We start from the raw sequence: 27,455 nt of genomic DNA, 5'->3' as shown, positions 1-27,455 counted from the left end.
TTTTCTAGAGGACAGAAGCAAAATCTCAAGATGGTGGTCTAGGGCCTCCCAGACTTTGCATCCCATGACAGTTGCCATCTCTTTAACCACCAGGTCCTGCTTTTTGGGATTGAAACTGAGCTCAATGTCTCCAGCATCTTGCACCAGCATCTGTGGGAGCTGGTGACCTTGTCAGGAACGACTGCTTTTGCTTCTCCCCCACATCCCGGCTGCAGGCGATGACCTCTGACAAGCGGCCTTTCAGCTCCACCACTGCCTCCTCCACCCAGCCCCAGCCTGGTTGGGAACCAGGCTCCAGGGATCACTTCCTTCCTTCCTGGTATTTCCCCAGTGAAAGCAATACTTTTCTGACCTTTTGTTTGAGGAGAAAGGAGAGTAATGTCTGCAAAAATAACCTTTTTTTAAAGTCATTCCTCAGTAGATTTAGCTGTGTTACCTGAAAACACCCAGGACATTTCCACATCCTCTCCAGCAGACGTTAACTTATTGAAAAACCACTAGAAATTGGAAAGGGCATTGACGAGGCCAACTCCAGCGAGAGTGACAGCGAGGGGCCGACGCTGCTCGCGGCCCCCACAGGCTCCACCGCCAGGGAGGGGGCCGGCTCCCCTCCCCCCGGCCGGGGGCGGGCTCGAACCCGCGGCCCCGCGCGCAGGGGCGGCCCCGCACTCGGCGGCCGGCTGCAGGGAGGGCGGCCGCGCTCCCGCCGCCGCGCCCGAGCCCCGCGCTGCAGGTAAGCCGCGGGGGTCCCTCCGGGCGGGAGGGGGTCCGTCGTGCTCCCCGCTCCCTTCCTCTCCTCCGTGCTCCCTCCACTTCCCCCCCCCCCCGTTCTTTTTTTTCTTTTTTTAAGTTAGTTTTTCCTCGAGACAGTTTTAGCTTTAAGGTATTTTCTCCCGAATTGAAATACAAACAGCCAGAATAGCTCAAATTGCCATTAGTGAAATAAAAGCCAAGTTAGAGGAGTGAGCCGTTAAAAAAAAATTGCTTAAAAAAGTGAATGTCACATGGAGAGACTTCTCCAGGAACAGTAGTTTAGCAGCCAGCTTCCATTTTTTCCACTCCCTGACAGGTCTATGCATCTCACCTCAAATCGATGCATCTATGCTTTTTTAAAAAAGTATGATATTTGAAGGAAAAGCATTGATTAAACCTGTTTTTGGGCATTGATTCACAGATGAATAAATATTTCAATTAAATGAAAGCATTATTTCCTTAGCAGGCTTTTTCTAGTTATAAAAAAATTGCCTGTATATATAGCTAAGTTAAATGTCTGTTCAACATTTAATGAGAATTTAAGGGCTGCTCTTCATCATGACTCTCTGTAATTCTAATAACCATCACAGAAGCAGAGTTAAAGCAGTATTTACTTAAAAAAAATAGAAAAACCTTGAAGCAGCCATGCATTTTTCCACATTGGAAGATTAGTTAAATCTGTATTGGTGAGAAAATGCTGAGGTGCGTTTTACTGGAAAATGCCATGTACTTTCAAAGCCCTTGCTGGCACTTCCCCTGCAACCGATCTCCCCAGCCTGGGAGCTCAGTTCCCCGCCGCAGGCCGAATAATGCCCCCCGCTTCAGCCTCACCAGGCACCAGGCTGAGCCCAGGACACTGCACTTCTCTTTAAGAACACCTGTATTACATGTGGGTGTAAAAATTAAGAGCCTTCCTCTGAATACAATTGCCTAATGTGTGTTTTACTACTGAGTAATTTTAATTAAATTGTGTAGGTTTGTTCCTAACATAACTTCTTAGATTAAAACTAAGCTTTGCTGCTGATCCAATTTAAGACTATTTTAACCCTTTGTCTTTCACCTTATTGTACTGTTTAAAAGGAGTAGGTCTTCTGGTTACAGGATACTTAGAAGTTCAGCAAGGAATTAAAAACTCCAGAGATTCAAGCTAAAACATTAAGAGCAGCAATACTTTTCTTTGCATGGTTTGGCTGTTCTTAAGCAAGTCTTAACAGGAGGAATCCATGCTGCAGATGCACAATCTGCATGGTCAACAAGGCATGGCTACGTTATATTTACACCCCCATCCTACCCCAAAATTTTCAATTTCGAGCAAAACAAATTGCAAAGCAAGGGGCTAATTCTCTGCTTTGAGGCACACTGCAAAATATTCCACCAGGAGGAGAGAAATGGAGGACTAAGCCTAACCTGCTATCACAGGGATATTAATTCTCCCCCCCAGCCTTGAGCATGTCTTCAGTGACACAGGGAGATGTCACCCCTCATTCAGCCATGCCAGAGGCCACAGGGGAGGACGCAAAGGGCAGATTAGTTTGATCCTAGATAGTTTCTAAAACATGAAAATGCTTTGAGTGGAGCTCACAGAAATCAGGGCATATGTGGGGAGAATTGCTCCTCCAGGTTGTGAGCCAGAAGATGATAGCTCTGTTAACTCTCATAAGGAGCAATAATTTAAGCTGGCATAAGAAAGACATTTAACTTGTCATTTCAACTCAAGTTATTACTTTCTTAATCTGAACCAGCATAAGTGCTCTGTCCAACTTCCCAGGTTTTCAACTATTAATGTATTTTGATAGTTTCCAATCAAAACTGTCTCCATTTTGCTACATGCTGTAGAAACAAGTGAGCCTGGGCTATGGAAGTAGTTAGATATGGCATCAAGGCTGCAGTAGCACTCTGCTTTCACCCTGCACTTGTGAACACCTTTTCAGAAGCCTGGTGTGGAAACTGCTCACCTCAGCAATCATCAGGTCTCAGCCAGCAGCTACCAGCCAAGAGGTAGAGGTAGATATTAGATATGTTATGCAGTATAACCACGTAGTGGGCTTCAACCAGCAACCTGTCAAATGCAGACATGAAACCTGGCATAGCAGCAGGTGCTTGCCGACTGCCTGCGGGATCAAGCACAAGCGCACCTCGCAGTGTTGACATGCCCCTTAAAGTCAGTACGGCTCCCAGAGGTTTCACAGACCTATGGTCTGGTGGGAAGAGGACCCTTACATATTCAGAGCTAGATGTAGAGGTTAAGCTGCATAGACAGCAGAACTGTGATATACCAAGTACAAGGAATTTAAGTCAAATATTTGCATCACCTCTATAGAGATACATTAATAACCCCAAACTCTTGATTAATCTGGAGAATTGCAAATGGCTTCAGTATGGCATTAAGTCAGCAAGTTCATGGCTCTTGAACATCACAAAACCAGGGCTATTTTACACAGCCAGCCAGATTAATACAGAGACTCAAATCACCATATTACACACTGACAGTTGTCAGTGGGTACAGTTAATACAGTTGTGTGCATTTGGCATTTTCTATGTGATGAAAAAATCCACTCATTTCCCCTTTATTATCTTTACCTCTGCACAGGTAGCAAGCAAATGGGATAGAGAACTGTTTCCCATACAAATTGGGAACAAAAAGAAAAAGGCTGCCCAAAAGAACCAGAGAAGCCAATGAAGATGGTAGTGTGTCTCATAGCGATTTGCTGAAAGCAAGGGCAGGAATGAAGAATGAATAAAGAGAGCTCAGAAGTGACAGTGCCAGTCTGGGGCAATAGTAGTTTCTTTATCTGTAAGTCACATCCTTCTGAATCTTATTTGTGACTGCCTTCCGTATATCAACTCCATTCTCCAGCTGCGTTTTTGTTACCTTTAGCTGATGCCAGTGTTCTCTCTCTCTCTCCCCATTTAATTCACACTGGTCTAACAAGAGGGTGGAATAAAAAGAATGAGACTCATTGGCTACAACACAGTTTTAGTGAGTAGTGCAAATGGGATAATGCAAAGCAGGGGAGGTAGTTGTGCATCCTTGGTACTCTGGTTGAATCCCAGCTGCTTTTCAGTCAAGCACTTACAGCCTGGATACAGAAGTGAAATATATGCAGTAGCAACTACTATCTAGAAAATAGTGATAGCAAGATCCTGCAGCTATTAAAAAAGTTTTAGATAATCCTGCATGCAGTTTGACATACCTACAGCAACAGTCATGGAAATTTGGGCATATTGCCACTACCATATGACAGTGTCTTTATCTCAGTCTTCTCCACACTTCCACTTGTAGATAAGATATTTCAGTAGAGTGGGCACTTCATCCTTCTGTTTACTTGCATAAAATTCACTTCCAATGAAATTAAGATATGCTATACCTCTGCCAGCTCTCTTGCATCATCTCATCTCATTTTCAGAAAACCCATAATTCACTGTTTGAGAAACTCACTTCACTCAGGCAGAGATAGTATTGAGTTCCCAGGAGGAATGCCAGAATATTAAATACTATTTCATGGTCATAATCTGACCTGAATCAAAGTAAAAAAGGTTGTTATCCATTGTATGCAATACTGGTGCAGATATTTACCTTTGCCTCAGTTAATATTTTTAGAACATGGAGACATGTCACTTATATGCACAATAATCCAGAGAGCATGTAATATTTCTGGTAAGATAGAATGACCTGATAGGCTGTGCAGAGGACAGATTATATGTTTTTTCCTCAAGGCTCTGAAAAAGTTCTTACCAGGAAAGTGTTATGCATCCCAATGAGTTAATTTTAAACCCCAATAGTTAATAAGGTCTACATATATTGAAGGGAATCCTCCTGTGAATTTATAGCATTTGATAAAGAAAATGCATGAGTGAGAAGAGTCCAGATGTGCACATTTGCCAAGAGGCAGGCTTTTCAGTGGAACAATACAGCTCAGTAAGCCCTTTAAAAAAGGCAACAGGGAAAGTGTGCACACACATGCCTGCATGCCCATGCAGCAATTTATACCTCAGTTTATGTATCACATATGAAGCTGCTTAAGAGTTCGACAGCTCCCCACTTCTATTCTCAGCTGGCAGACAATGCCCCTTTGTAGTGGTGGGGTGCCAGTTTATATGGTATTATCTCTTGGTTAATATTTCTTATATGAAAATAAGATCCTCTCCTTCCTGTTATTTCCACACTCTGCCTTCCCAGCAAAGGAAAGCTAGCCCATATACCTTAGAACAGGATTTGACCTTTCATGTGTTGTAAAAGACTAAACAAAATTCATAAAACTAAGTTAGAAAATGGATAAAATCTGAAGGTAGACCAGTTGCTTTAAAAAAAAGGTTAGCAATTAGTTCAAGCACTCATTCACATTTTGATTTGTATTGTAAAAGTATTGTAAAAGTTACTGACAAATACAGAAACATCTGCAGGTTTCTTTAATCTGTTTAAAGGAGCCTAAGACACAGTCAGAGCAGATAGCATTTCAAAAGCTAAATATAAAAGAAGCTTTTGAAGTGCTTTTAAAAATCAGTAGCAAATTTCCTGGAAATATAGAAAGAGAAAGGTAAGAATATTAACCTCACAGGAAAATCACCAAAAACAGTGCAGTGAGTAAAGCATCCATCCAAAATGAGATATGCAACAGAGATACTGTGACATGAACTAACCATGTTACAGAATTAACATTTAGAGGGCAACATTCTGACAACACCATCTGCTCATTCGTTCTGCATCTTCTTATTACAGGCTATCCTAATGTCTCATGCATGATTTTCTGTGGAAGTCAGTGTAGGAGTCGGATGATATCTTAAGCACACATCAGCCTGGTAAATACTAATGTCAAGATAAATCAAAGATGCTGAATTTTTACTTGTTTTAAGAGATATTGAAATAGCTTTCATTTCAAATTGATGACATTAACAACTTACATGTAACAAAGTGACAAAATAAGGTAAGTGGGATACCATTCAGGCTGCATCAATTCAGCAAATAGTATTACTGTTCTTATTAGGCTATGGACTAATACCAAAATTACTTTAGGATAAGGAAGTTTGCTAGCATTTTTTGCTGGTCAGCTGAAGAATATGACACCTATGTGAAACTTGAACAGGTTCTATTAGCAATTGACTTTGAAACTGAAGTGCAAAGGACTTCCAAAAAATTCATTCTGGAAAACAGTATCATGCAATTCTTCCTTCATAAAGATCTAAGACATTTTACTAGCACTAACAACAGTTATCTTACAGATTCTGGTTGGGTAACATTCTTATCACAGTTTTTCTTAAAGTTTTGAAGCATGTCTTAAAAAAATGTTTCAGTGATTTGATGAAACAGTAAAAATTTGCACAGCCTGTTAATTTCAGCTCTGTTGTATGACTGCAGTGAACTATTTTGATTGATACTCTTTTTATCTAGAAGTCAGGAAATTGATTATGGAGCTAACTGATGACTTTAAAACAATCAGTATGGTTGTGAATCTTACTGACAAAAGCCAAAAAGTTTCACATTCAGATGAAAACATCTTACATCAGCCAAACTTTTTGATCAGTGTGGATGGTTTTTGTGTAATTGCTTATATACAGCTAAAGATTATCTATAGCTCAAAGCAGAAATCTCATTTTAACTTTTCATCTGCCTTGACTACTTTTCCTAATTAAAAGGAGATACCTATCACAGGTATTGCTACTACATGCATACCAGAGATGATGCTCTTAAGTAGCATTATGTTCTAAAATCATGGTGTGATTACTATACATTCAAAGGAACATACTTGTGTGTGTTAGATACTCATGTACTTCAAGATTAGCAAAGGCAAAACTCAAGCTGTAGTTCCCTCAGAGTATGCAGTTTTTTCAAAACAGTTATTTCACCCCAAATTTTTAAAGGACAGATGCCAAAAACAAAGCAGTAATAAATTGGAATGCAGTTTCCATTGGCAAGCTGAAGAAAATGCTGTCATGTCTTTTGAGCTTTTTGTTGTTGTTGTAGATATTTGCTAGAATAACTGCAGCTACAAATACACAAAATATATCTTCCCAGTCAGTGTTGAAGATATATGCATTTTGAATACAAATATATATTTTAAAACATAACCATTACACTTTCAATGGATTTTTTTTCTTTTAGGAGCTACAGGAGCTTTTGAAGCCACACCTGACAATGTGCAGTCCTCATCACCACAGCTTCAAAGCCCTTTTTCTACTGATGCTGTGTAGGTAAGAAATACTTGCTGCAGTATTGTTCCCTCAGCATGCTTATTCCCCCATTGGCTTATAATCAGTTTGATTATAATTAGAACTGTATATTTGACCAGGTAACAAAGCCAAACCTATTTGCCAGTTGAATCTTGCCTCTCAAAGATTAACGAATTTGAACATTCATAACAAAGATACAGGGCTGAAATCTTCCATGAATTTTCTTAACAAGTTGGCCAAGTTGCCTGTTTTTTCCCCACTGAGAAGAACGGTGGGGGATGAAAACTGAAGGAGTATAACAAACAAATGATCCTTTGTTTATTGCTGTATAGAGTGCAAATACTGTATTAGGCACCCAGCAAATTTAGCAGGGTGTGTGGTCCTTGCCTGAAACAGTACTTCCTCCAAGGACAAAGGCACACAGTACACCTAGATGTACTAGAAACTTGAGGTAGTCATCTTTGTGCATTCATTACTAAAGGAAAAGTCTCAAAATAATTACCTGGTTGAAACATGTTCTTACTATTCTCTGTAGATTAAGCTATGAAATTTTTAAGAAAGCTGAATTTTACCTTCTAGCTAAGCTAGAAGGTAAAACTGTTCCCTTTTATGCACAGATAATCCTGTTAGCAGTGCATTTGCCATGACAAAAAGCTTAAGGTTTGGGGTAGGTGGTGAGAATAGTTACAGCTGTCTGAGCATTGATAAAGATGAAGACTCTTCCCCACTTAATCAATATATTTAAGTTCCTGCAAACATGACTGCCCAAGCTACAGCATAGCTAGAGGCTTTTTTGATAAATCCCCACTTGGCTGTGAGGATAGGTAGAACCAGAGTCTCCATTTCCAGGTGTTAAAACATCCCCCAGTGCTGCAGAGACATTTTTGTCCAGAACACATACTGCTCTCTAATTTCACCTTTCCTTGTCAGCTGTGAACTGCCACATACTGTACTCACTTGCTGATTCATGCACTTGGCAGTAATAAGATACCGCCAAGAGAGCAGACAAAATTTCAGAAGCATCTAAACAACAAGGAAACAAATTTCCTGAGAAGTTCGGCCTGTGGTATATAACTCCTTCCTTATTAGCAGATGGACCTTGATAAGGACCTCACATAGCCAAGAAGAGCCTGCAGGAATCCACTGTCTGCATTTGGATATGTGCATTCACAGCACCTGGTTAGCTGGGACACAGGTGTACAGCACTGGGCTGAACTGGTGGTTCATACCCCAAACCCAACAAGCTCAGACACAGCTGAGATGATGCTTAGCTGGGTGAAGGCATTCCCCCCCCTACTACAAAAATCAGGAAGGTTAGGCAAAAGCTCTGGTTCAAAAAAAACCCTCACTGTGCTAGAAGTTTTGTTTTTTTTTAATTTAAAGATAAGTCTTGCACTTGGTTGTGAGGGGAGGTGGAACCACAGTGCACTGGGCAGAGGTACAACACATACCCCACCAGGCAGCAGTGTCTGCAGTGAAATAGAAAATAGTTATGAACTACCAGTTTTACTGGCTTCTGGAAAGGGGCTAAGCAATATCAGAGGGTGCTGGCACAAGGGCCAGGATGCTTCCCAGGGTGGTCAGTCAGTCAGTCAGATCTCATACTTGTGTAAGCTTTGCCTAATGCCTGAACACACACTTGAGAAGCCACTCCCTAACCAAATCTTTCTACTGAATCAAATACTTAAAAAGCCATATTGATAATAAGTCTATAGACAGCCACAACCTCCTCTTTGCTATCATGATCCATGGTAGGGGTATCATATGTACCATGTATACAGTATCAGACTGAGTTACAGCTCACTGTTTGAGAGTAATACTTAACTTCACTTCTGGCACTTGACATTAGGTCACATTACAAACACACACTCATACAGAGAGCCAATGAGTTGCCTGGGTGGTCAGCTTCCCAGAAATATTTTTCTTAATAGAAATGCAAATTGAAGCAAGTTAATAAATTTTAAGCTTTGAACCATTATCAGGAATCAGCTTAAGTAAATATACACAACTGGATCCTGAGAAAGATACTCATTTCAGGAAAGGTATTTTCAAATTAAAGGATGCTAGCAGATTTGGAAAATTCTGTAGTCTGTTAATTTCTTTTCTAAGCAGTTTAAAAGCACTCATATTTTACAATTTGTTCCTGTGTCTGTTTAGTAATGTATTGATTGCTACCATTTCAACTTTGCAAGTTAACCAAAAGCCTGTAGCAGTATATGTTGTTTTAAGAAGGGGAGAAATTGGTAATTTAGGCAATTCTCTGTTGCAGTTTTTATTTACAAAGACTGTATAAAAGCCTGTATTCCTGAGCACATCAGATATGACACAAGGAGAGTTAACACTTTTTTTTTTTTTTGCATCTGTAAACCCTTTGCCTGGCAGTGGATTGCTTGAAAGAAGCCCACCCTCTCCCCACCCCCCCCCGCCCAGCTTTTCCTAAGGGCCATATTTCACATGCATTTTCAGCCTGCATTTGGCATTTCGCATCTCCTCTCAGTTCTGAGGTGTTGCTGCCTCTTTCACAATACAGAAGTCTTCACAAAAAATAGCCAGGAAAAATATTTCCCCACATCTGTCTAGAATGTACTTTTGTTTCAGGTGGTGCCTTCCCCACACCTCCAGTTACCCAATTCCAGTAAGACACTTTACTGTATCTTAGAAATACTGTAAGTAATGAGCAGTTGTTGTACCTGCCAGGGTTAACCTAGCCTGTAATATTACACTTGACCCATAACAATGGGTAAGATTAAATTACTATAATGGAGCTTTTATAGAAGCAAGTGTAGTTCACTAAATCTGAAAAGTTTAAAACCCATATTGTACATTGACATCCCAGAACAGATAGGTACACCAGGCTGTCAAATAAACATGAATTCAAAATTTTTTTTTTTTTTTTTTTTTTTTTTTTTTGGTAAAAGCATACCATCCTCAGCAGCTGGGATAGCTTTTTCCAAAACAATTATGTACTTAAACATGCATCATTTTATTTCAGATACAGGCACTAAAACATATGCATTTAGATACATTTAAAAAGACAAGTACTAGGTAAAAGAGAAGCTCAGATGTACTTTACTTTTAGCCTTATGCAGTGATCAGAGATGTGTCACAGATGTTTCCTGTAGGTAGCTAAAAGCTCACTCATCTTAACGATGAAGCAAACAGGATATCCTCCCTTAAAATGTAGATAAGGCAAAACACTCAAGGCGTGTAACACCTGCAAGTCCCTTACCTTTCAACACCAGCAATCTGCTACTGAGTGTGCCCAGAGCTGCCTGGAGGGACCTAACATCACCACACATTCACATTTAAGAGGCATCAGGTTCCTCCCTTATATTGGCTTCCTGCAATAGGACTTCTCAAAGACTGGGTAGCAAAACACAGAGCACAGTGCTAGGGCCAGTGAATTCACAGCCTTGGTTACTGCACAGCAAGTTTGCCACATCAACACATTCCTAACTATAAGATCAAAGACCAAGAAACAAGGCTGCAAATCACATGGAAATCCCAAATTATCTTAAAGGATACAAGTAATTTAAATAAAGCACCTAAGTATTTCAATAATGCTCACTATTTAAAGTGTATTTCACATAATAACTGTTAACAAGGATAACACCCAACCAATTTGTAATTGCATCCCAATCAGGAGAACAATTTATACCCTTGCAATGGAAAACCTTGAACACTTGACCTAAATTATATGTAAATTGCAAAAGCAGGAAATCTGTTACAGATACAGTATTCAAGAAAATAAATTCAGGTACATTTCTAACTCCTATACATTTTGCAACACAAAATTGGCACTTTCACTCACTTAACTGTGCCTGTTTCTTTAGGCAAGATCTAAATTTTTAGGAAAAAGACACTCCTTATTTCAGTCCCAGCATTAAGACCACACTTAGCTGAAGATGAAGTAAAGTAATGACATCTCACTAATAATAAATAAGTGATCAGGCACAGAAGAAGAAGAATAAATAAGATTGAAATATGCAATCTATATGCATAACAGCACTGTTAGTGAAAAACAACTACTTTTGGGAGAATAGAAACAGATAAAAAGAAGTCATATGCTAATGAGAGCAGTGTAAGGCAGCAGAAACCACCATATCTAAAAGCACAGTGCAGTGGGACTACTTGTATTCAGGGAGACTACTGTAGCATTCAGGTTTTGCCAATCTGAGATACTGGATTTTCCCTAGAGGATAAAATCTATGGCTTCTTAACAGAAGAGCTCAAGACTTTCCAGAAACATGGTAAAATCCAGTTTGAGGGAACAAGCCTCAGAAGGCTACAGGGGACCCAGAAACACAGCTCAAAATGGTAAGCAGAGCTTTCAGAGGCAGCTCTAGGAGGAACAAGCAGGTTTGGGGACATGCAGCAGAGACATAGGAAGACTGGAAGAAATCAAAAAACACTGATATTTCCTTAGCTATCTCTTTGTACTTACATATTTCTCTGTAAGGAGCAGCTCTATGCTGCTTTTCCTCCTCTCCTCAGCTGCACCACTGGTACCTGCTGCAGGACTGGGAAGGGAAGTGGGAGGCCCTAAGGCTTTTTATAGAGGCTAACTACACAGGTGGCTGCTCCCCATGAGCTGTACTTCCTTATGTGAATCAATTATTTGCTTCTCACCTTAATAGTTAAACCAAAGTCACACCTCTGCTTATCACCCTCAGAGGCGGAGTAGAATTTAAGAACAAGCTCATGATGCCTTTTGCTATAGGGCTGTTATTTACTGGACAACAGTCTCTAATGGCCTAACCTGCCCCTCCCATAACTGCTAACCATCAAGACAAATAAAAGGTGAAAAGGAACAAAAAAATGAAGTTTCAGGTGGTCTGAATGAAGAATCACAAATCAGGCATGCTCCTTTCCTAGCCCTTGGCCCTGATAACTAGTCCTCCAAATGAGGCTATTGTAGCAGTCTTAGTTTAAAAATGGAGTTTGTATTTGCTTATTTGTATTTGACTTTTATATGTTGTATTTGCAGTTGTTCCTAGACATAGTGGTTTGTACTTTTGCTATGCTTTACTGATTTTGCTCAGCAGGATTATTTCTGTAGTCTGTTCAAAGATGGTATTGTAAAAGCAGGAATTTAAAAGTGATTTTATGCGCTAATCTCTTAGACTGGTCCCTATCACCCTCTAGGAGCTAAACTGACTGTATTTCATTATATAAAAAGAAGCTTAATTTTAAATGCTGAAATAAGCAGTCAATAAGCAGTTCTGCTTTCCTAGATTATAACAATACTGCCCTATTTACAGAGAATGTATTAAGACTGAACTACTTTTTCAGGTGAAATGTTAAGAAATGCTAGACTTTAAGGCATAAAAGTGATATTTTTGCAAAAAAAGAGATTAACACAGTTTTGTTAAATCTGGTGTCTTCTAATTTTTTTATATGGTACTGTGAAATAGAAATACACAAGCCTCTGATATGTCATCTGATGGGCAGTAATCAGCAGCAGCCTTGACACTAATACAATATTGATCTGGAATGCTATCTCTGCTATAACTGATAACTGCTCTTTTAAAACATCCTCATTTTCTTCTTTTCTTCTAGATCAATGCAAACTGCTGAAGCTGAAGGAAAAGGTGAAATTTTTCCTCCAACTATACACAAAATAATAAAAGGGTACAACAAGTATCTACGTCCATTCTTTGACAGTAAGTAGAAAAACTGTGTCTCATAAGGCTATCCCATAACATGATATGCTATCTGAGAAACAGCAATGAGAAAAAATATTTTTTCATTGTACCTTTTTCTCCAATGTTTAATAATGTCTGATATGATGATATGTGTTGTCCTGTGATATAAGAAGGCAAAGCATTTTGTGGCCCAAGATGAAGTTTATAAATTCTGGGCAGTCACAAGCAAGGCTTCCAGACTATCTGTTACAAACTCGGATGCTGGCGTTCACATGTCCTCAGTGCAATACTGTACTTATCTAAAAACATAACTTACTCTAATTTCCCAAATAATAACTATACCAAATTTTAATTAACCACAAGAAAGCTTTACTTATCATTCTTGTGATTTTTCAAATTGTTCCAAAAAGCACAGGCTAGTCTTACTAATGTATGAAGTATTATATGACCTACTAGAAGATCACAAGGGAGTTATTAAATAAATGTTCCTTGCCTTGGGTCTTAAAGGTCACTGAACTGGTCCTTGCAGAACTGTAAGGGAAAATGAATCTAAAAGGTCAGTTCCCGATGTCAGAAGGCCACATACACCATGTTGGAAGACCCACTTTTGTCTACCTGTAGCAAGGCTGATATGTACTGCCCTGTGGCAGAGCTGGCCTTATGCACTTGAAATCTCAGTGACAAACGTCTTCCTTGCCTGAATCAGGCCATTGCAAATATTTGAAATATTCAGGAGTTACAGGGAGGGGGGATACAGATCTCTCTTCCTGGGATAACTGCAGAGCTCTGAAACAGAAAATATTCTACATGTTGAATAGGCGCTCAGCTCCATGTGTCTGACAGAAAATAAACTTACAGTGTCAGTGCCAGGCAATAGTTCTTAACTTCAGAAACATTAGGGGTTTTTAAATGGAGACTTTTCTAGCTCTTTATATAATCACTTAAAAATTATTGGCTGAAGAGTTTCTCAGACCATGTAGTTATCTCTTACCATGCAAACATGCGGTGAGACTACCAGCCTGCTTGGTAAGAGTTCACAGCATGTGCAGTTCATAAATCAATTTCATAAAACATTGATAGAAACCTTTATCTTAGGTTTAGTTTAAAGGGAAAATAATTATTTCATCTGTTTGTTTTTATTGTAATTGTCTCAACTGCTGACACAACTGCTTTAAAGTATTTACATGGTCATTGGGAAGGTTACCAGCGAAATAAAAGTAATGATAATAAATAAAGGTGCCCCTTCTCATTTAAGATGATGCATAATGAAAAGTAAATTAGTAACCACTGCAGATATAGATATTTCATGTGTCACTTCTTTCTGGTACTAGAGATGCATTGATGCTACCATTATAGATGTGCTTTGGTAGACTGCAAATAGAATTGCATTACAAAATTCTGTTACTGTAGAGACCAACAGTACAGCACTTTCAAGCTGTGAATCTCCTTTTTCTAATTTGAACAGAATTTCTTCTCAGCTGCAGTAATGCTAAGTCACAGTCAGGCTATTGCTCTTTTTTTGCCTGGGAATTTTGACCAGACAGATGTGAAGGACTTTCTGTGTTTATCTGGAAATCCCAGAGGAGCGCAAGCACAAATCAACTCTTATGTCATGTACAGAGCATGTCAAGCACTTTCAGATGGGTCAGAATCACTGCCTGTGCTCGCTGCAGCTCAGGCATGCAAACACTGCTGTCTCAGAAGTCTTGAAAATATATATATGTGTATATATATATATATATATATATATGTATATATATATGTGTATATATATATATGTGTATATATTCTATATGTATGTGTATATATATATGTATGCATATATATATTGCAAGATCAAAGTGCTGGTTAAAGTCGTGTAAGCTCCCAGTAAGAGTAAGATCCCAGCAGGGTCTAAGCGGGAGTTCGGCACTTCAGGATGCAGGTTAGGAGATTTGGGCAAGGACAGGGGCATAACCAGAGAAGTCTAGAAATCTCAAGTCAAACAATGAAATCAACCAAATCTGGGGAGTGACTGAGCAAATATTTTTTGTTATTTTATCACAGTTTTGGTCTCTTGCCTCGGTCTGCCTTGCTCCTCTTTTAGGCACTTAGGTCCCTTTTTGGGGGCTGAGATTCCTTTGTTTTCAAGCAGTGTGCATCCCTGTTTATATGTATGGTCAGTTTGATATGCATCCAAAAAATATGTATGAAGAAATTTGTCATAGGACTACATTATATTATTTATTGACATCTACTGTGCTTTGACCTTATTGTTAACTAGTTATAATGGAATACTGATACACGAGTTTATCAAGTGTGAGATGAGCAAGAGGTTAGCATGATTTTTTTTTTTTTTTTTTTTAACCATAAGTCAGAGTCATTTCAAAGTCATTTGTCCTTGATTTTTTTTCTTTAGGCAGAAAATGGGGGTTTTTGAAGTGATGCTTGCTACCAAGATAAAATCATGCTCTTAGAAAGTCAGTGACACTGAATTCCTTAATATTTAGCAAAAATGGATTTTTAGTTCTGAAAAAGAAAGCATTATGTATGAACAATCATAAAATGAGGATCGCCTTTTTTCTAAATACGGGGGAAACAAATATTTACTAGTCAAGGAAATATTGTGGCAACTAGTAAGTTCTTATTTTAACAAACCATCCATTTGCCAATTTGCTTGTATTTGTCACTTGTGCTGGGACTGGCAGATGATTGATGCAGCTCAGCTAGTGCCATTAATGAAGAGGTTATGAAGATTTTTGAACATCATGACTATGCATACCAACAGAAAAATGGTCTTTTCCTCTTTTTACATGATTTAGATTTCCCAGATTTCTTAGATTTTTCAACCCAGATTAAATTAATTTTATTTTAGAGTGGTCTCATCCCACACAGGTCCCCCCCCCCCCCCCGCACCCCCTCACTACTGGACCTCTGCCATTTATGCCCAATACAGACTGTCATTCCTGTCTCAGGCACCTAAATTAGGTCCCAGGAGTTAGGTGAAATGGAGCCAGGCTTAGTATTTCAAAGGGTTTAGACAAGTAAAATTGACTGAATGTTTTATGTTCATCTGTGCTAGCTGGCACATGCTGGTTACAGATTCCTAGGGTACTTATATGCAGTGTTTAATACACAGCAGTACCAGCTGGATTTGGTTACTAGGGTCTGCTGTGATCTGAATAGCACTATTGAGAACGTTCCCCTCTCTTAACTGTATCTTTTAACACCTCTGCTTGTGCCAGTGCAACCCAATGAGTCTTAGAATGGGAAGTTCATTAAGACTTGATTTATCTATCTGTTCACTGTTATTAGCAAATTTTAAAAAAATCACCTAATATAGAATGGTTTTAGCCATTCTTTGGAAAGGAATGTGAAATATTTTTGTATTAGTAGATAGTACCCCTTAATGTACTCGTGTCCATCCTGGTCAGTGAGATAGAAGTGAAAGCCTCCTGCAGAAAAGCTGACATAAAGGATTTAAAAATGCACGGTTATTTTCCTTGACTGTGCTACGTAACCCTGACACGTTATCTCAGCAAGACAAGGAACATCAGATTTTAACATCAGGGTTTTTTGCCAAAAGTGTGCAGAGCAAGAACGTGGGTGCTGTGCCAAACCTCTCTGCAGTTAATGAGCGATGCCTGCTGACTTCAGTGAGCCTCACATCAGGTTCAGAGGGTTGTTAAGAGATGCATAAAATCTTGTAAATAATTTTATACAAATAGATTTTGTTCTGTGATTGAATGTGATAATTTAAGTGTTTTAATTAATAAATGAGAGACTAGGAAAAGGTCACAGCTAAATACACTTGAATATGGAAGCTGCTTTCAAGTGGCATAGGAAAGTGTCATGTTTAAAATGGTTATCCTAAACCTTATTTAAAAGATCATTTTCCTTAGCTTTGTAGTGAGTAATACCTTTCACGGTCTCAAGATTTAAATTCAGGAAAGCCAATTAAATCTTCTAGTCCAACTGCCTGCATAGGACAGGCCATTACATTTTGTCCAAATGTTGTTTATATCAAGTTCAACGAGTTTAATTAGACCAAGGCGTTTTTGTCCTCTGAAAGCCTACTGTTTACACCCCCAAAGAGATGTGAGTATGTTACCCTGTCTAAGACCCTTTGGTTTAGCAAGACAAGCTCACAAGGTATGTGAGAAAGTTGTACCAGGCCATACCATAATTGTCATCTGTTGATTATTTTATGTACAAACTAGCTTTCCTTGTCTGGTGTATGTTTACAAATGTGGCCAATCCTTCAGAGAAAGGTCAAAAGCTCAGCATATGTATAACCAGTTGTATATTGGGGGGAAAAAAGTCCTTTGAATCCCTACTGAATCCTTGAGATTCAACAAATCAGTGACTGTGCAAAACTGTAAGCTTGAGCATACAGCTGCTAATTTAGATTTTCCTACTCTCTCATGGGAATAAGAGACACTAGGGAATTACCATTGCCATCAAACCCAGCCTCTTGCATGTAGGATGGAGATATATATATATGTTTATATTTTTTTTTCCCCCTTCAAGTGCTGAGTATTAGAGGAGTCAAATGATGAATAGTGCTTAAGTTCAGTTAGGAAAAATCAACTTCTTTCAAGTTGATTTCAAAGTTTCACTTTTTCTTCAACTTCCAAAACCTGGGATCTTGCTTTGCTTTGTCAGCAAGTGTGTATGACTCCACTGTTGGAGATCTTTTCTGTGTACTTATTGCCCCTGGGCAAGTAACCTCTCTGTCTTCCATTTGAGGAGCTGAGTAAATTCTGTTCTTTAATTTTCACATTGTAAACTTTGATATTAAACTTTAAGAGTTTTTCATCTCTTTAAATATTTTCTCTGTCTCCTTTGAACTCTGTCTGCTGTTTACACATTTTTTGAAATGTGGGAAACAGAACTTGTGACAGTAATCTAATAATAGTCTTGCCAGTACAGTCTAGATTGCAAGATAACTTAATTCTGTGCATTGCTCCCCACTGCAAAAGGGTTTTTGCTAAAGCACAATGCTGAAAGCTCATGTTGAAGTGATTATCTGTGACAGCCCCTAAATCCTTCTCAAAGGCATTGCTTGCCAAGCTAGTTTCCTATCCTTAGGTATTGCTTGCATTATTTGTTTCCACATTACTTGCATGCATTTGGCTGTATTAAAATAACAGCTTGTTAAATCATTTGTTGAAGAACTTTATTATTACTATCCCCACCAATTTTTGTCTCATCTGCAAATTGTGCTAACAAAGATACATCATCATCTAAATCTTTGATGTAACCAAATAGAATTGAACATGAACCTGCTAGAAATGGCTCCATGTTTTGATATCTTCATATTAACAATTAAGTTGGGGTCTGTCAGAAGCCCATCTTAATCTTGCAAGTCATTTTACATAATTTGTATTCTTCAAAAATGATGTGCTGTGGTGGGAAGCTAAACGCACTGAAAAAATCCAAGTGTAATGAGTCACTTTTATCAACAAGCCCCATAACATTGTAAAACAAAACAGAAAATCAGGAAAATGAAGCCAGTATTTCATGAAACTGTAATGACTTATTTTAGTTATACTTTTGCTTCTAATTCTCTGTTAGAGTCACACAGTACTTTATCCAGTATTGCTGCAAGAATAGTGCATTATTTTAAAATACCATCTCTTTTCAGAAAGAATATTTCAGATATTTCAGAATTGCCTAGTTTTCTTAAACTGAATGAAAAAAGAATATTACTAGCAGTTCAGCAAACTCCTTACTTTGTTCTTATAAGGCTTCTTACGTGAGTTATTGAGGCCTGCTTATTTTAAGATGCCCACTTTTGCATATGCCATTAGCATTCTCCCTTTCCCATTTGTTATCCATTCTTAAAGTTTCTTAAATAAAGTGTCTTTTTCTTTGGTATATCCTCCAATACTATCAATTAATTGATTTAAGTAGTAGAGCTCCAGTAGAGTACAGTAACTTCAGAGTTACAAACACGTATGTGACTTGGTGGTGGTTTACTTTGCACAAAGTTTAATGGGCTGCAGCACTGTGGTGGTCCAAACTGTTAATTTTTAAGTTATTGACTGTTTGTAGTACATCTGCCACTCTTCATGCCGCTTCCCCACATGGGATTGCAGTGAATGTCTGTTCAGTGCATGCAGTAATAGTGCAAGAAGAGCTAAAGGCTCCTTTGGAAAATAGGTACATAACTTGCTAGGGACTGAGTGAAATTTTATATTCTCCCAGCCTCCTCCTTTCCAAATAAGTCAGCCTCTGTAAATAAGGCTGGAGTTTTTTCTTGACAATTGAATTACGTTGAAGTTGTTGAGGAAGTGCGGAACTACTAAGTTAAAAGCCATCCCACTAAACAGCACGTTGTATGTACTAATTAAAAGATAGTATACGTTCTCATATCAGGAGAATCTTAGCCGCATTTAGATACTTTACAATATTGCCCTGGGAAAACTTTAATTTTTACTGAAGTTTATGTACAAAGACAAAAAAGTATGCTAATTTGTGCACAGATTGCTGTAACGAGATGCACCTTTAGCATCTCTTTACCAGTTTACCAGATTTTGACTTGGGGCTAAGAGTAGATTCCCATCACTAATGAACGACAGAGAGCAACTTTAGTAGCTCCTAGATAGTAGAAGAAAACTATCCTCTATGTTCCGTACTGTCTTAGTTGTCTTGCATGAAAAGCATCCAAGAACTCAGTTTGGAAGTTGCACTATTGTTGACTATATAGTTGCATTTTTGGTGTTTAAATGATTCGTGGCGTACACCTCTTTAAAAATACCTGATGGGATTTTTATTTTGTGCTGAATTTTCATGAAGGCTTGGTTCAAGTCAAGCTGGTTGCACAGCAAAAGTGCTCGGTTACAGAGACTGGCAGGGCTGGCAGAAGAGCATGTTTTTTGTCCTGATTATGCTGCCCCTCATCAGCACTCGAGGTGTGAGGCATGTCTCTGCCAGGACGGTCAGTCTGAGCTAGATGGGAGTCCCCCAACCTCAATTCTGTCATGTTGTTCGAAAGTATTTCAAACTAACACTGTAGGAAAGAAACAACGGAGAGACATAAAAAGTCCTGTTTCTGTAATTCCAGAAAAGACTGAACTTGATTTTAATTAAGTAATCTCTCTGGAAAGTCAGTTTCCTTCTTAAACATGTAACATTAGTGCTGATGCTACTGAAATATTGCTAACGAACATTTCCCCTAATCTTTATCATCTTAACTAGTGTTATAGGAGAAAGCCTGATGATTCCCAACCGCAACTCCCGTTTAGCCAGCTCAACACTATATTGTCATCTCCTTCGGATGGACCACTGCTTAGCATACACCTGGTGTTAGGAGGGCCCCAAACTCTTGTGTTACACTTGGCAATACTCTCTAACTGTCACAGTCCTACATGGGGATCTGTAGGAACATTTTAAAAAACAGAAAAGGGATTATAAATCACACTTGTTTTTAAATCTCATGATTTGTGAGGGTCTCTGACTTTTTTTTTAATAATTATTTTGCAGGCTGTCAATATTGTACCTGTGATAGCAATAGGGTACAATGGTGGGCATGAATATCAATTGACTCCATTGCTGTTGCACCCTGGAAAGATGGGATCAGTTTCCTGGAAGGCCAAGGTTTTTACACTAGGAGGGAGAACTCGTAAATGTATTTTTGGATTATCAAAAACTGAAGAGAATGGAAAGAGAAGAATAATCTGTCAATGGTCTGTGGTCTGAGAACTTTTCAGTCAAAAAATTTTGTTCCAGAATTAACCTCCAAAGTCTTTTTTTCAGTAGATGAACAATTTCTTCTCATCCCTATGTAAAATATGTAATATATAATAGACACACTGATTACCATCAGGGGATGCTTCAAGCCTACCATTCTCCTTTAAACTGGAGTTTTTTTTAACTTGCAACTACATCCAGAACAAAGCATTCACATATTCTTTCAGGAGCACCAGACTTCTGTGACCACACAGAGTTGTATCAGACATTGAGACTCTAACCCTTGCATTACTAATAGAAATTATTCTGGAAAAATACTAGCACAGTGGTGCCATTTAGAATGACACTTTTTTTGTGTGTGTTACTCAGTGGGCTGCAGGTGGACACAATCTTACTGATCTCTGTATGCCACTTGGGTGCATATAAGAGCTACATATGTAATGCATTGCAAAGGGCCAGCTGTATACATGCAATGCATGTACATGTTCAGCAGTGTACATGCAATATACAGTCACCATAAACTACATAGGTCTCATCTAAAGTACTCCTTCATTTCTCAGTACTGCGTTCTCTGCTTCTCACAGTTTGGAAAGATGCACATATTTAATATGAATTTCCTTGTAGATGTACTCTGTTAATTATTCTGCACATACTCAACCAGGAATAATGTCATGTTTCCATGAAAGCTCTGCACAAATTCTGCATTCTAAAATGCACAGCTGCTCATCCTCCTGACACTGAAATACATATGCACAAGGAAGTGAGAGTCTGAGCATACCAACATTACAATGGCATCATGACAACTACCTAGGTAAGGTGTTTAATCACACGGAATAAACCCTCAGTTAAGTTTATTATTAAGAGGAGAATGAAATGACTAGCTTTCCTTTATAAATGCAAGTATTCACACCATGAACTAGCTACTAAGGGACAAAAGCAAGAAGTTATGTTAGAATGCAATGGCACAAAATAGAAAATATACTCTTAAATAGGCAGTAAATGAAGTCTTTCAGGTATCCCATCTGGATATTAACCATGTGATGCTGCCCGGAGCAACTCCTTAGTTTGCTAACATCTGACGGACCAGATGTTGCAACTGGAAGCATTCTTTCCACAGCTCTGCACCTTGGAGCAGAGGGGTGTGACGCACCGTGGGTATTGTACCTTTGGCACCTTACTGTGCAATGTTTTCCCCAATGCTTTTTTTCTAGAAAAAAAAATCATGTAAGATGACCTTTGGAAATTAAGCATATTTATTAAAAGCAAATTACTGTTTAATTTAGAAGTATTATTTTTTGATATGAAATCCTCAAATTTCTTTCATAATCTAAATTTGAGAAATACTTCCTTTGGAAAAAAGCTACTAAACACTTAGAAAAAGTGGAAGATATCATGGAAGACTTTTGTAGCAGTCTCTGCTGATGAACACTGAGTATTAAAGAACTGTGAGCTGGATTCCGACTTTCTCTTTTTTGCAGATGGTCCTGTGTCGGTTGGAATGAGTCTGGATATTGCAAGCATTGACACAATATCAGAAATAAACATGGTATTGTAACTTTTGTTATATTTTTTTATTTTGCTTACTGATAAGTTAATGTCTTGTATTTACAGTTGCTAGCAATGTGACTTTGAGGCTTTTCTCCTTGTGCAGTCAATGCTATTCCCTGTGTATTAGGAGATGGAGTTTTGTTTTCAACTACAGGTAGCAGCTATAGTGCTTACACTATAATAAAAACTACGTTGCTAATAATGACTAGTTTCTAGACTAGTACTTTATAGAAGTTCTAGTCTAGCAGATACAAGTCATACACCTCGTAAATAAAAACAGAAATTTATTTTGCTACCCAGTATTAACTGCCTTAATGAAAGGCACACAGAGCAGTAGTTATTTTCCAAATGAAATGTCTCAGTTCCTATGCATTTCAGAAAATTAGAGATAATACATTCACATGTGCCTTTGAAGCAATTCTTTTTCCTTGTATTTAGCCACAGCTGAAATCATAATATTTTTCTCTTACTGTGATTCATATCTTTATTCCAGCTGTATTTCATTACATTTCTATTATTTATTTTTGAATGAAGGAACGTAGTATACTTTTCCAATTTAAGATCCAACTTGCGTGCATAGAAACACAAAACTCATTAATCAGATATTTGATATTAGTGAAAAAATATTTATATACTTACTGTCCTTTTATCCGTAGGCACTGTTACCTCACCTTTCCATTACTCGGTCCTTCTAGGAAAGTTGAATATTCAAATCTGTTGTGTACTTTGGAGGTATTTACAGCTACTGGTATTTAAAAAGGAGGAAGTAAGGTCAGAACTTAAGGTGAATTTAAAATACTGACAAAAACACCTCGCAGAATCAAAAGTTGATTAAAAAGTGGCTAAGAAACACCTTGATTTTGATGTAAAGCTACAAGGCATATTTAAGTTGAACGTGAATTCAGCTGATAGCTGTGTTAAAGGCCTTGATAAATTTGGCACCGCTGTTTCCCCGGTCATGTTGAAAGGATGAAATGTGCTAAAAGATGATGTATTCATTATATTTCCCTGGCTTCCTATTACACTAACTTTTTTTTTTTTTATCTTTATGCATCTGAATTTATAAAACTTCTTCCATATATAAAATTGCCTATTAGTTTATGTAAACAAAATGATGTTTACAGCCACTTTATATAAATCACTCTAAAGTTTAAAGATTTATAGAGCCAGATTATCTGCCGACAAAACTCTGACTTCAGTTGAATTATATCCCCAGATTGAGGCCCCCACCATTTACTCTAAAATTGCCCTGGGCCATAAGGACAAAATCTACTCAAGATAATATTTCTTAATGATGTCAACCCCACATCAAGTGCTGGAGCATTTGGCAGTAAAAGAGCTGGTAAAGCTGCTATCTGAGCGCTAGTGTTTGAGTGGGACATGGAGAGCCACAGGCTGTTATGTGCCTAAAAACTGTTTCCATGCACTTTTGAAAAACTGAATAATGGTGGCTTGCTCTGTATGATTGTTTGTTTTTTCTCTTTCAGGATTACACAGCTACCATATTTCTAAGGCAGCGGTGGACTGATGAGAGACTTTGTTTTGATGGTAATAAGAGTTTAAGTCTCGACGGTCGGCTTGTGGAAATGCTTTGGGTACCAGATACCTTCATAGTTGATTCAAAAAAGTCTTTTCTTCATGATATCACTGTTGAAAATCGTCTTATAAGAATATATCCTAATGGAACGGTCTTGTATGCCCTACGGTATGTATACACCACATACCAGCCTTCATTTTTTGGCTTTTACTTACATTTTAAGCTTTCCATGTTAGCGTGATTTTATGCTTAATGTGCTCTGGCTTTAGAAGGTGGTCTGTCTGTAAAATTAGAGTAGATCTGGTCTTGTAGCTTTATAAATATGTGATATGATTGACCAATATGATTACATTATTAAATAGGTTTCATTTTCCTCCTTCGATAAACCTTTTGTTTTATGTAGACCAAATGTGTTTCCCAGTGAATTCATCACTGAAGAAAGGAAACTATAAGGACTGATTGACATACTTTATTGAAATTACCTTTTGTAATAGGTTTTGATAAATATGACAAAATTCTGAAACATATTAAAAATATATACAAATGTACACTACAAGTAAGAAGGGGGCATGGTCTTTTGAGGCTGATACTAAATTGAAATATTCTGGAACGGTTTCCAGTTTGGATCCTGTTAGTTGATGCTAGTAAATACTAGATTTTTTCCTATTAGTAGATATTTTTCTACAAATATTAGTTCAGGAAACTTACATGGCTTAATTCTATTTGTAGCGCTGAACGATTTTTTTCCCATTAATAATCAGCAATACTCTGTTTTTGAAGGATAACCACAACTGTTGCATGCAGCATGGATCTGACCAAATATCCAATGGATAAGCAGACATGTACTTTGCAACTGGAGAGCTGTAAGAGACTTTACTGCTATTATTTTTATAAAATTAGAAAAATACTTGTGGTCTGTTGCAAGGGCTGCTGGATAGCCGATACTACCGAAGAGGCTGGGATTTTTAGAGAAGCTAGGGGGTAGCATGTGACCGGTTCCTGTTGAGCTGCAACAGTATTTGTATACGAAGATAAGTGTATGAGGCTTCACTGAAAATAGCATGGCAGTACCCTGAAATACTAACATTAAATACAATTTTGGAAGATTATGGGTCCACTTTTGCACTGCATCCTGCACAGGTATTTTATAGGTCTTCAGGGGCAGTTCTGCAAGCAGACATTTTCTAGCAGAGCCAAGAAGATTAATTGTTTTATTTGACTTTTGCCTCTTTTTTTTTCTTTTTCCTCTTCCAGATATCATGTAATTTTTTTCCTGAGGCATAACTCCCTTAAGAAAGAAAGAAATTAGGATAAGGCTTATTGGTTGGCATAGAGTTAATATTTAATTAATTTACTGTCTTCATATTGAAAAAAGGTAATTGCATAGACAGTTCTGTTCTGAGAAGGGTATATACAGGTCCTTCTATGACTTAATTAATTGTCTCTGTGCCAGTGCCCTGGGAGAAAATGTCATCGGTTGAAACATTGAGACTGAATATCCTGTTCTAGGTTCTCATTTTATCAAGCAATGTGCTCCATTTTTTTTCATTAAAATATTCTCCTGTAATACTTTGTAAAGATGCACTGCCAGCAAATACCTGAAAGTGCATGTTTAAAATTTATTTTTTCTCTTATTTGTATGAATAAGACTCTCTAAAACATATTTTTGCATGGGATGACATCAAAGGATATCTAATCCTGTTAGAAGAAAATAGATGTTCAAATCTGAAGAAATATGTTTGGAAGGTTTTCTAGGACTTGTGCAGGTTTATTCTTTAGCATTTCAGAAGTGTGGTGTGTTTTTTATTTCCTGCTGTTAATGACCAGTTACCAGATTGCTACAAAGTTTAGACTGAAGCACAAAGGGAATCATCGCCCAAACCTTCCTTGTACAGAAATCCCTCTAGAATCAGCAGTTTTGCGAGGATAAGATCTGTATAACAAAAAGCAATTTGGATTCATCTCTAAGATATTTTTGTTTGAAAGAGCATATTGGTGAGTTGAACAGTGTATATAGATTTATATCAACCACATTGCTTAATGAGTCATTTAGTATTTTTTCTAGTTCCAGAATGAAATATATGTCCCTTGGAAATTCAATTTATTTGACAGGATTAAAAAAAAAAAACAGTGGAATTCCCTCTGTAATTAAAAATAAATATTTTTTCAGAATGATTCCATCTGTTATTTCAAACAACACACAAGTGTCTCCTGTCTAAAAGTAAAACACAGTAAGGTAATCTCAGGTACTCTCCTGTCATTGGTATTTAGTTTTGAGGAAAAGCAGCCAGAAACAAAGAATGCAAGAAGAGATGAGCATGCCTTTAGCAGTGGCCCTTCTCCTTCAGTGCACTGTAATACTTTCTTTTGAGTACACTGTAAACGGTGTTTGCTCCCCCGTGGGATAAACCATGTCCATTTATAGATGACTAATGACAGCAGCCTAGAATATTGCTTGTAAACACCATTACCTGGAATTATGAATTGTGAATGCGAGCATGTGTGCACATCCACAAAAACACAGATGTGTGTAAATGAAAAAGCAAATATTTGAGCTGAAACAAAGTGTTAGGCTTCTTATTAAACGATTACAAGAGTAAAGACAAACATGACAGGATATTATGAAGCAATGGCTTTTGGAAGACATCAGTATTACAGATTACACAACAACATTCCTAGTGGCCCTTACAACATGCAGTTCAATTAGTAGTAGTTATTAGCACTAATTGACTTATACCTTCTACAAGATGAGTACCTTTCAGTCAAAATTTCTCTTGGTTATGATATTAATTTTTTCCCTGTTATTGCATGGCTTTAGAAGAGTGTACCGGTATATGGTATGAACAAGGAGTTGCCACTCTGACTCTGCGCTGATGCAGGAGAGGTGACATTCAGGGACGTGGAGGGCTCATGTCCCAGGTGGTACTGCCGGGGGGTTCATGCTCTCCAACTTGTGGCAGAAAACACCACTCTTCATTCACACTTGGCTGAAGGCTTATCTCCTCAGTCTTTACCCCCACAGGCCTCCAGTCCAGATACCTATTCATTTTTTGGATCCATCTGTGAAATTTTATTCCCTTTTTGAACTTGTCCTTTAGCTTTTATTCAGTGAAGGGCCATGCAAAGGCTCTTAACTTGCGCTTGGCAATCAGGGGAAATTAAAATTAGCAACAGAAACGTAAAGAAACTCGTTTGTATCAGACATTATGAATGTTTAATCCCAAACTTGCTTTTCATGTAGTTAACCCTATTGACATTCTTTGCTTGTACTGTGTCAATAAAGTACAGAAGTGAGACATTTTGAGCTTGATGAATTAGAATGAAAGTACAGTGTCATGTAAAAAGAAGAGAAATTACTTATAAAAGCATTAAGAATCTTTTAAAATGTTTAAAAGGTTTATATTGACAATTAGTAAGATAATAATAATAACCTGAATACAAAAAAAAACTGTATACAGAGGGAGCACGGTGATGTTTAACTTTCCTGAAGACTATCTCCATCCCACTTCCATTCCAATTCCCACTTGGGAAGACTATCTCCATCCAATTTCTTCACAGATAAAGTTATGGAATTAGTATTTGAAAGTATTTTCATATGAAAGATTACCAAAATCTGTTAGTTGTACAGCTGATTGGAATACTTTGGCACAGAAATTGTTTGATTAAATCAAAAGAATCTCCTCTTGAAGGTATGTTTGTTATCACCTATCTGAGCATCAAGAATTTCTCCCCACCCCCAACCACTTGGGACAGTCAGTATCTTATAAAGATAGATAAGCACCTGCAGTAGTACTCTCCAGTTCTTTGGACATTATGTAAATTATCTGTCGTGCAGTTTTACTGAATAGAAGTAAAATGAATTTGTGCCTGGAGTCATGCATAAAAGTCTGCTTCTACAAACATTTTATTTTGGTTGATGACGGTGCAGTCATTTGTTAATGGGACATATTATTTTATTTTCCATCTCCCAAATCTGGGAAATTTCGCAACTTATAGTTTTATTGGATCAGGATCTTGGCTTGGATACCTGTGCTTTTGGCTTAGTCTTTCACTGCAGCAGTGTTTTGGCCTTAATTACTATAAATGTGATAATGAGAGCAGAGAGCCCTAGTCATACATACTTTTCCAGA

The 27,455-nt window shown here is 37.9% G+C and overlaps 1 protein-coding gene across 2 annotated transcripts in view; it reads left to right on the top strand.

Annotated features, from left to right (window-relative positions):
* Positions 1–695: 695 nt before the first annotated feature.
* The window catches only part of LOC112989791 (gamma-aminobutyric acid receptor subunit pi-like), a 46,534-nt gene continuing 19,774 nt past the window's right edge, over positions 696–27,455 (top strand). The window contains exons 1-6 of one of the 2 annotated variants that reach the window (XM_026111141.2): positions 696–733; positions 6,854–6,942; positions 12,481–12,584; positions 21,719–21,786; positions 23,276–23,493; positions 24,106–24,188. In XM_026111141.2, coding sequence (XP_025966926.2) covers positions 6,887–6,942; positions 12,481–12,584; positions 21,719–21,786; positions 23,276–23,493; positions 24,106–24,188 — 529 coding nt within the window. In that variant the 5' untranslated portion in view covers positions 696–733; positions 6,854–6,886. Of the gene's footprint in view, positions 734–3,370; positions 3,548–6,853; positions 6,943–12,480; positions 12,585–21,718; positions 21,787–23,275; positions 23,494–24,105; positions 24,189–27,455 lie in introns of those variants that run through there. The other variant, XM_064514072.1, reaches the window with a different exon arrangement.

The sequence above is a fragment of the Dromaius novaehollandiae genome, chromosome 6 (genome assembly GCF_036370855.1).
Source record: "Dromaius novaehollandiae isolate bDroNov1 chromosome 6, bDroNov1.hap1, whole genome shotgun sequence".
Lineage (NCBI taxonomy): Eukaryota > Metazoa > Chordata > Aves > Casuariiformes > Dromaiidae > Dromaius > Dromaius novaehollandiae.
This window is presented reverse-complemented; position numbering and strand designations above follow the sequence as displayed.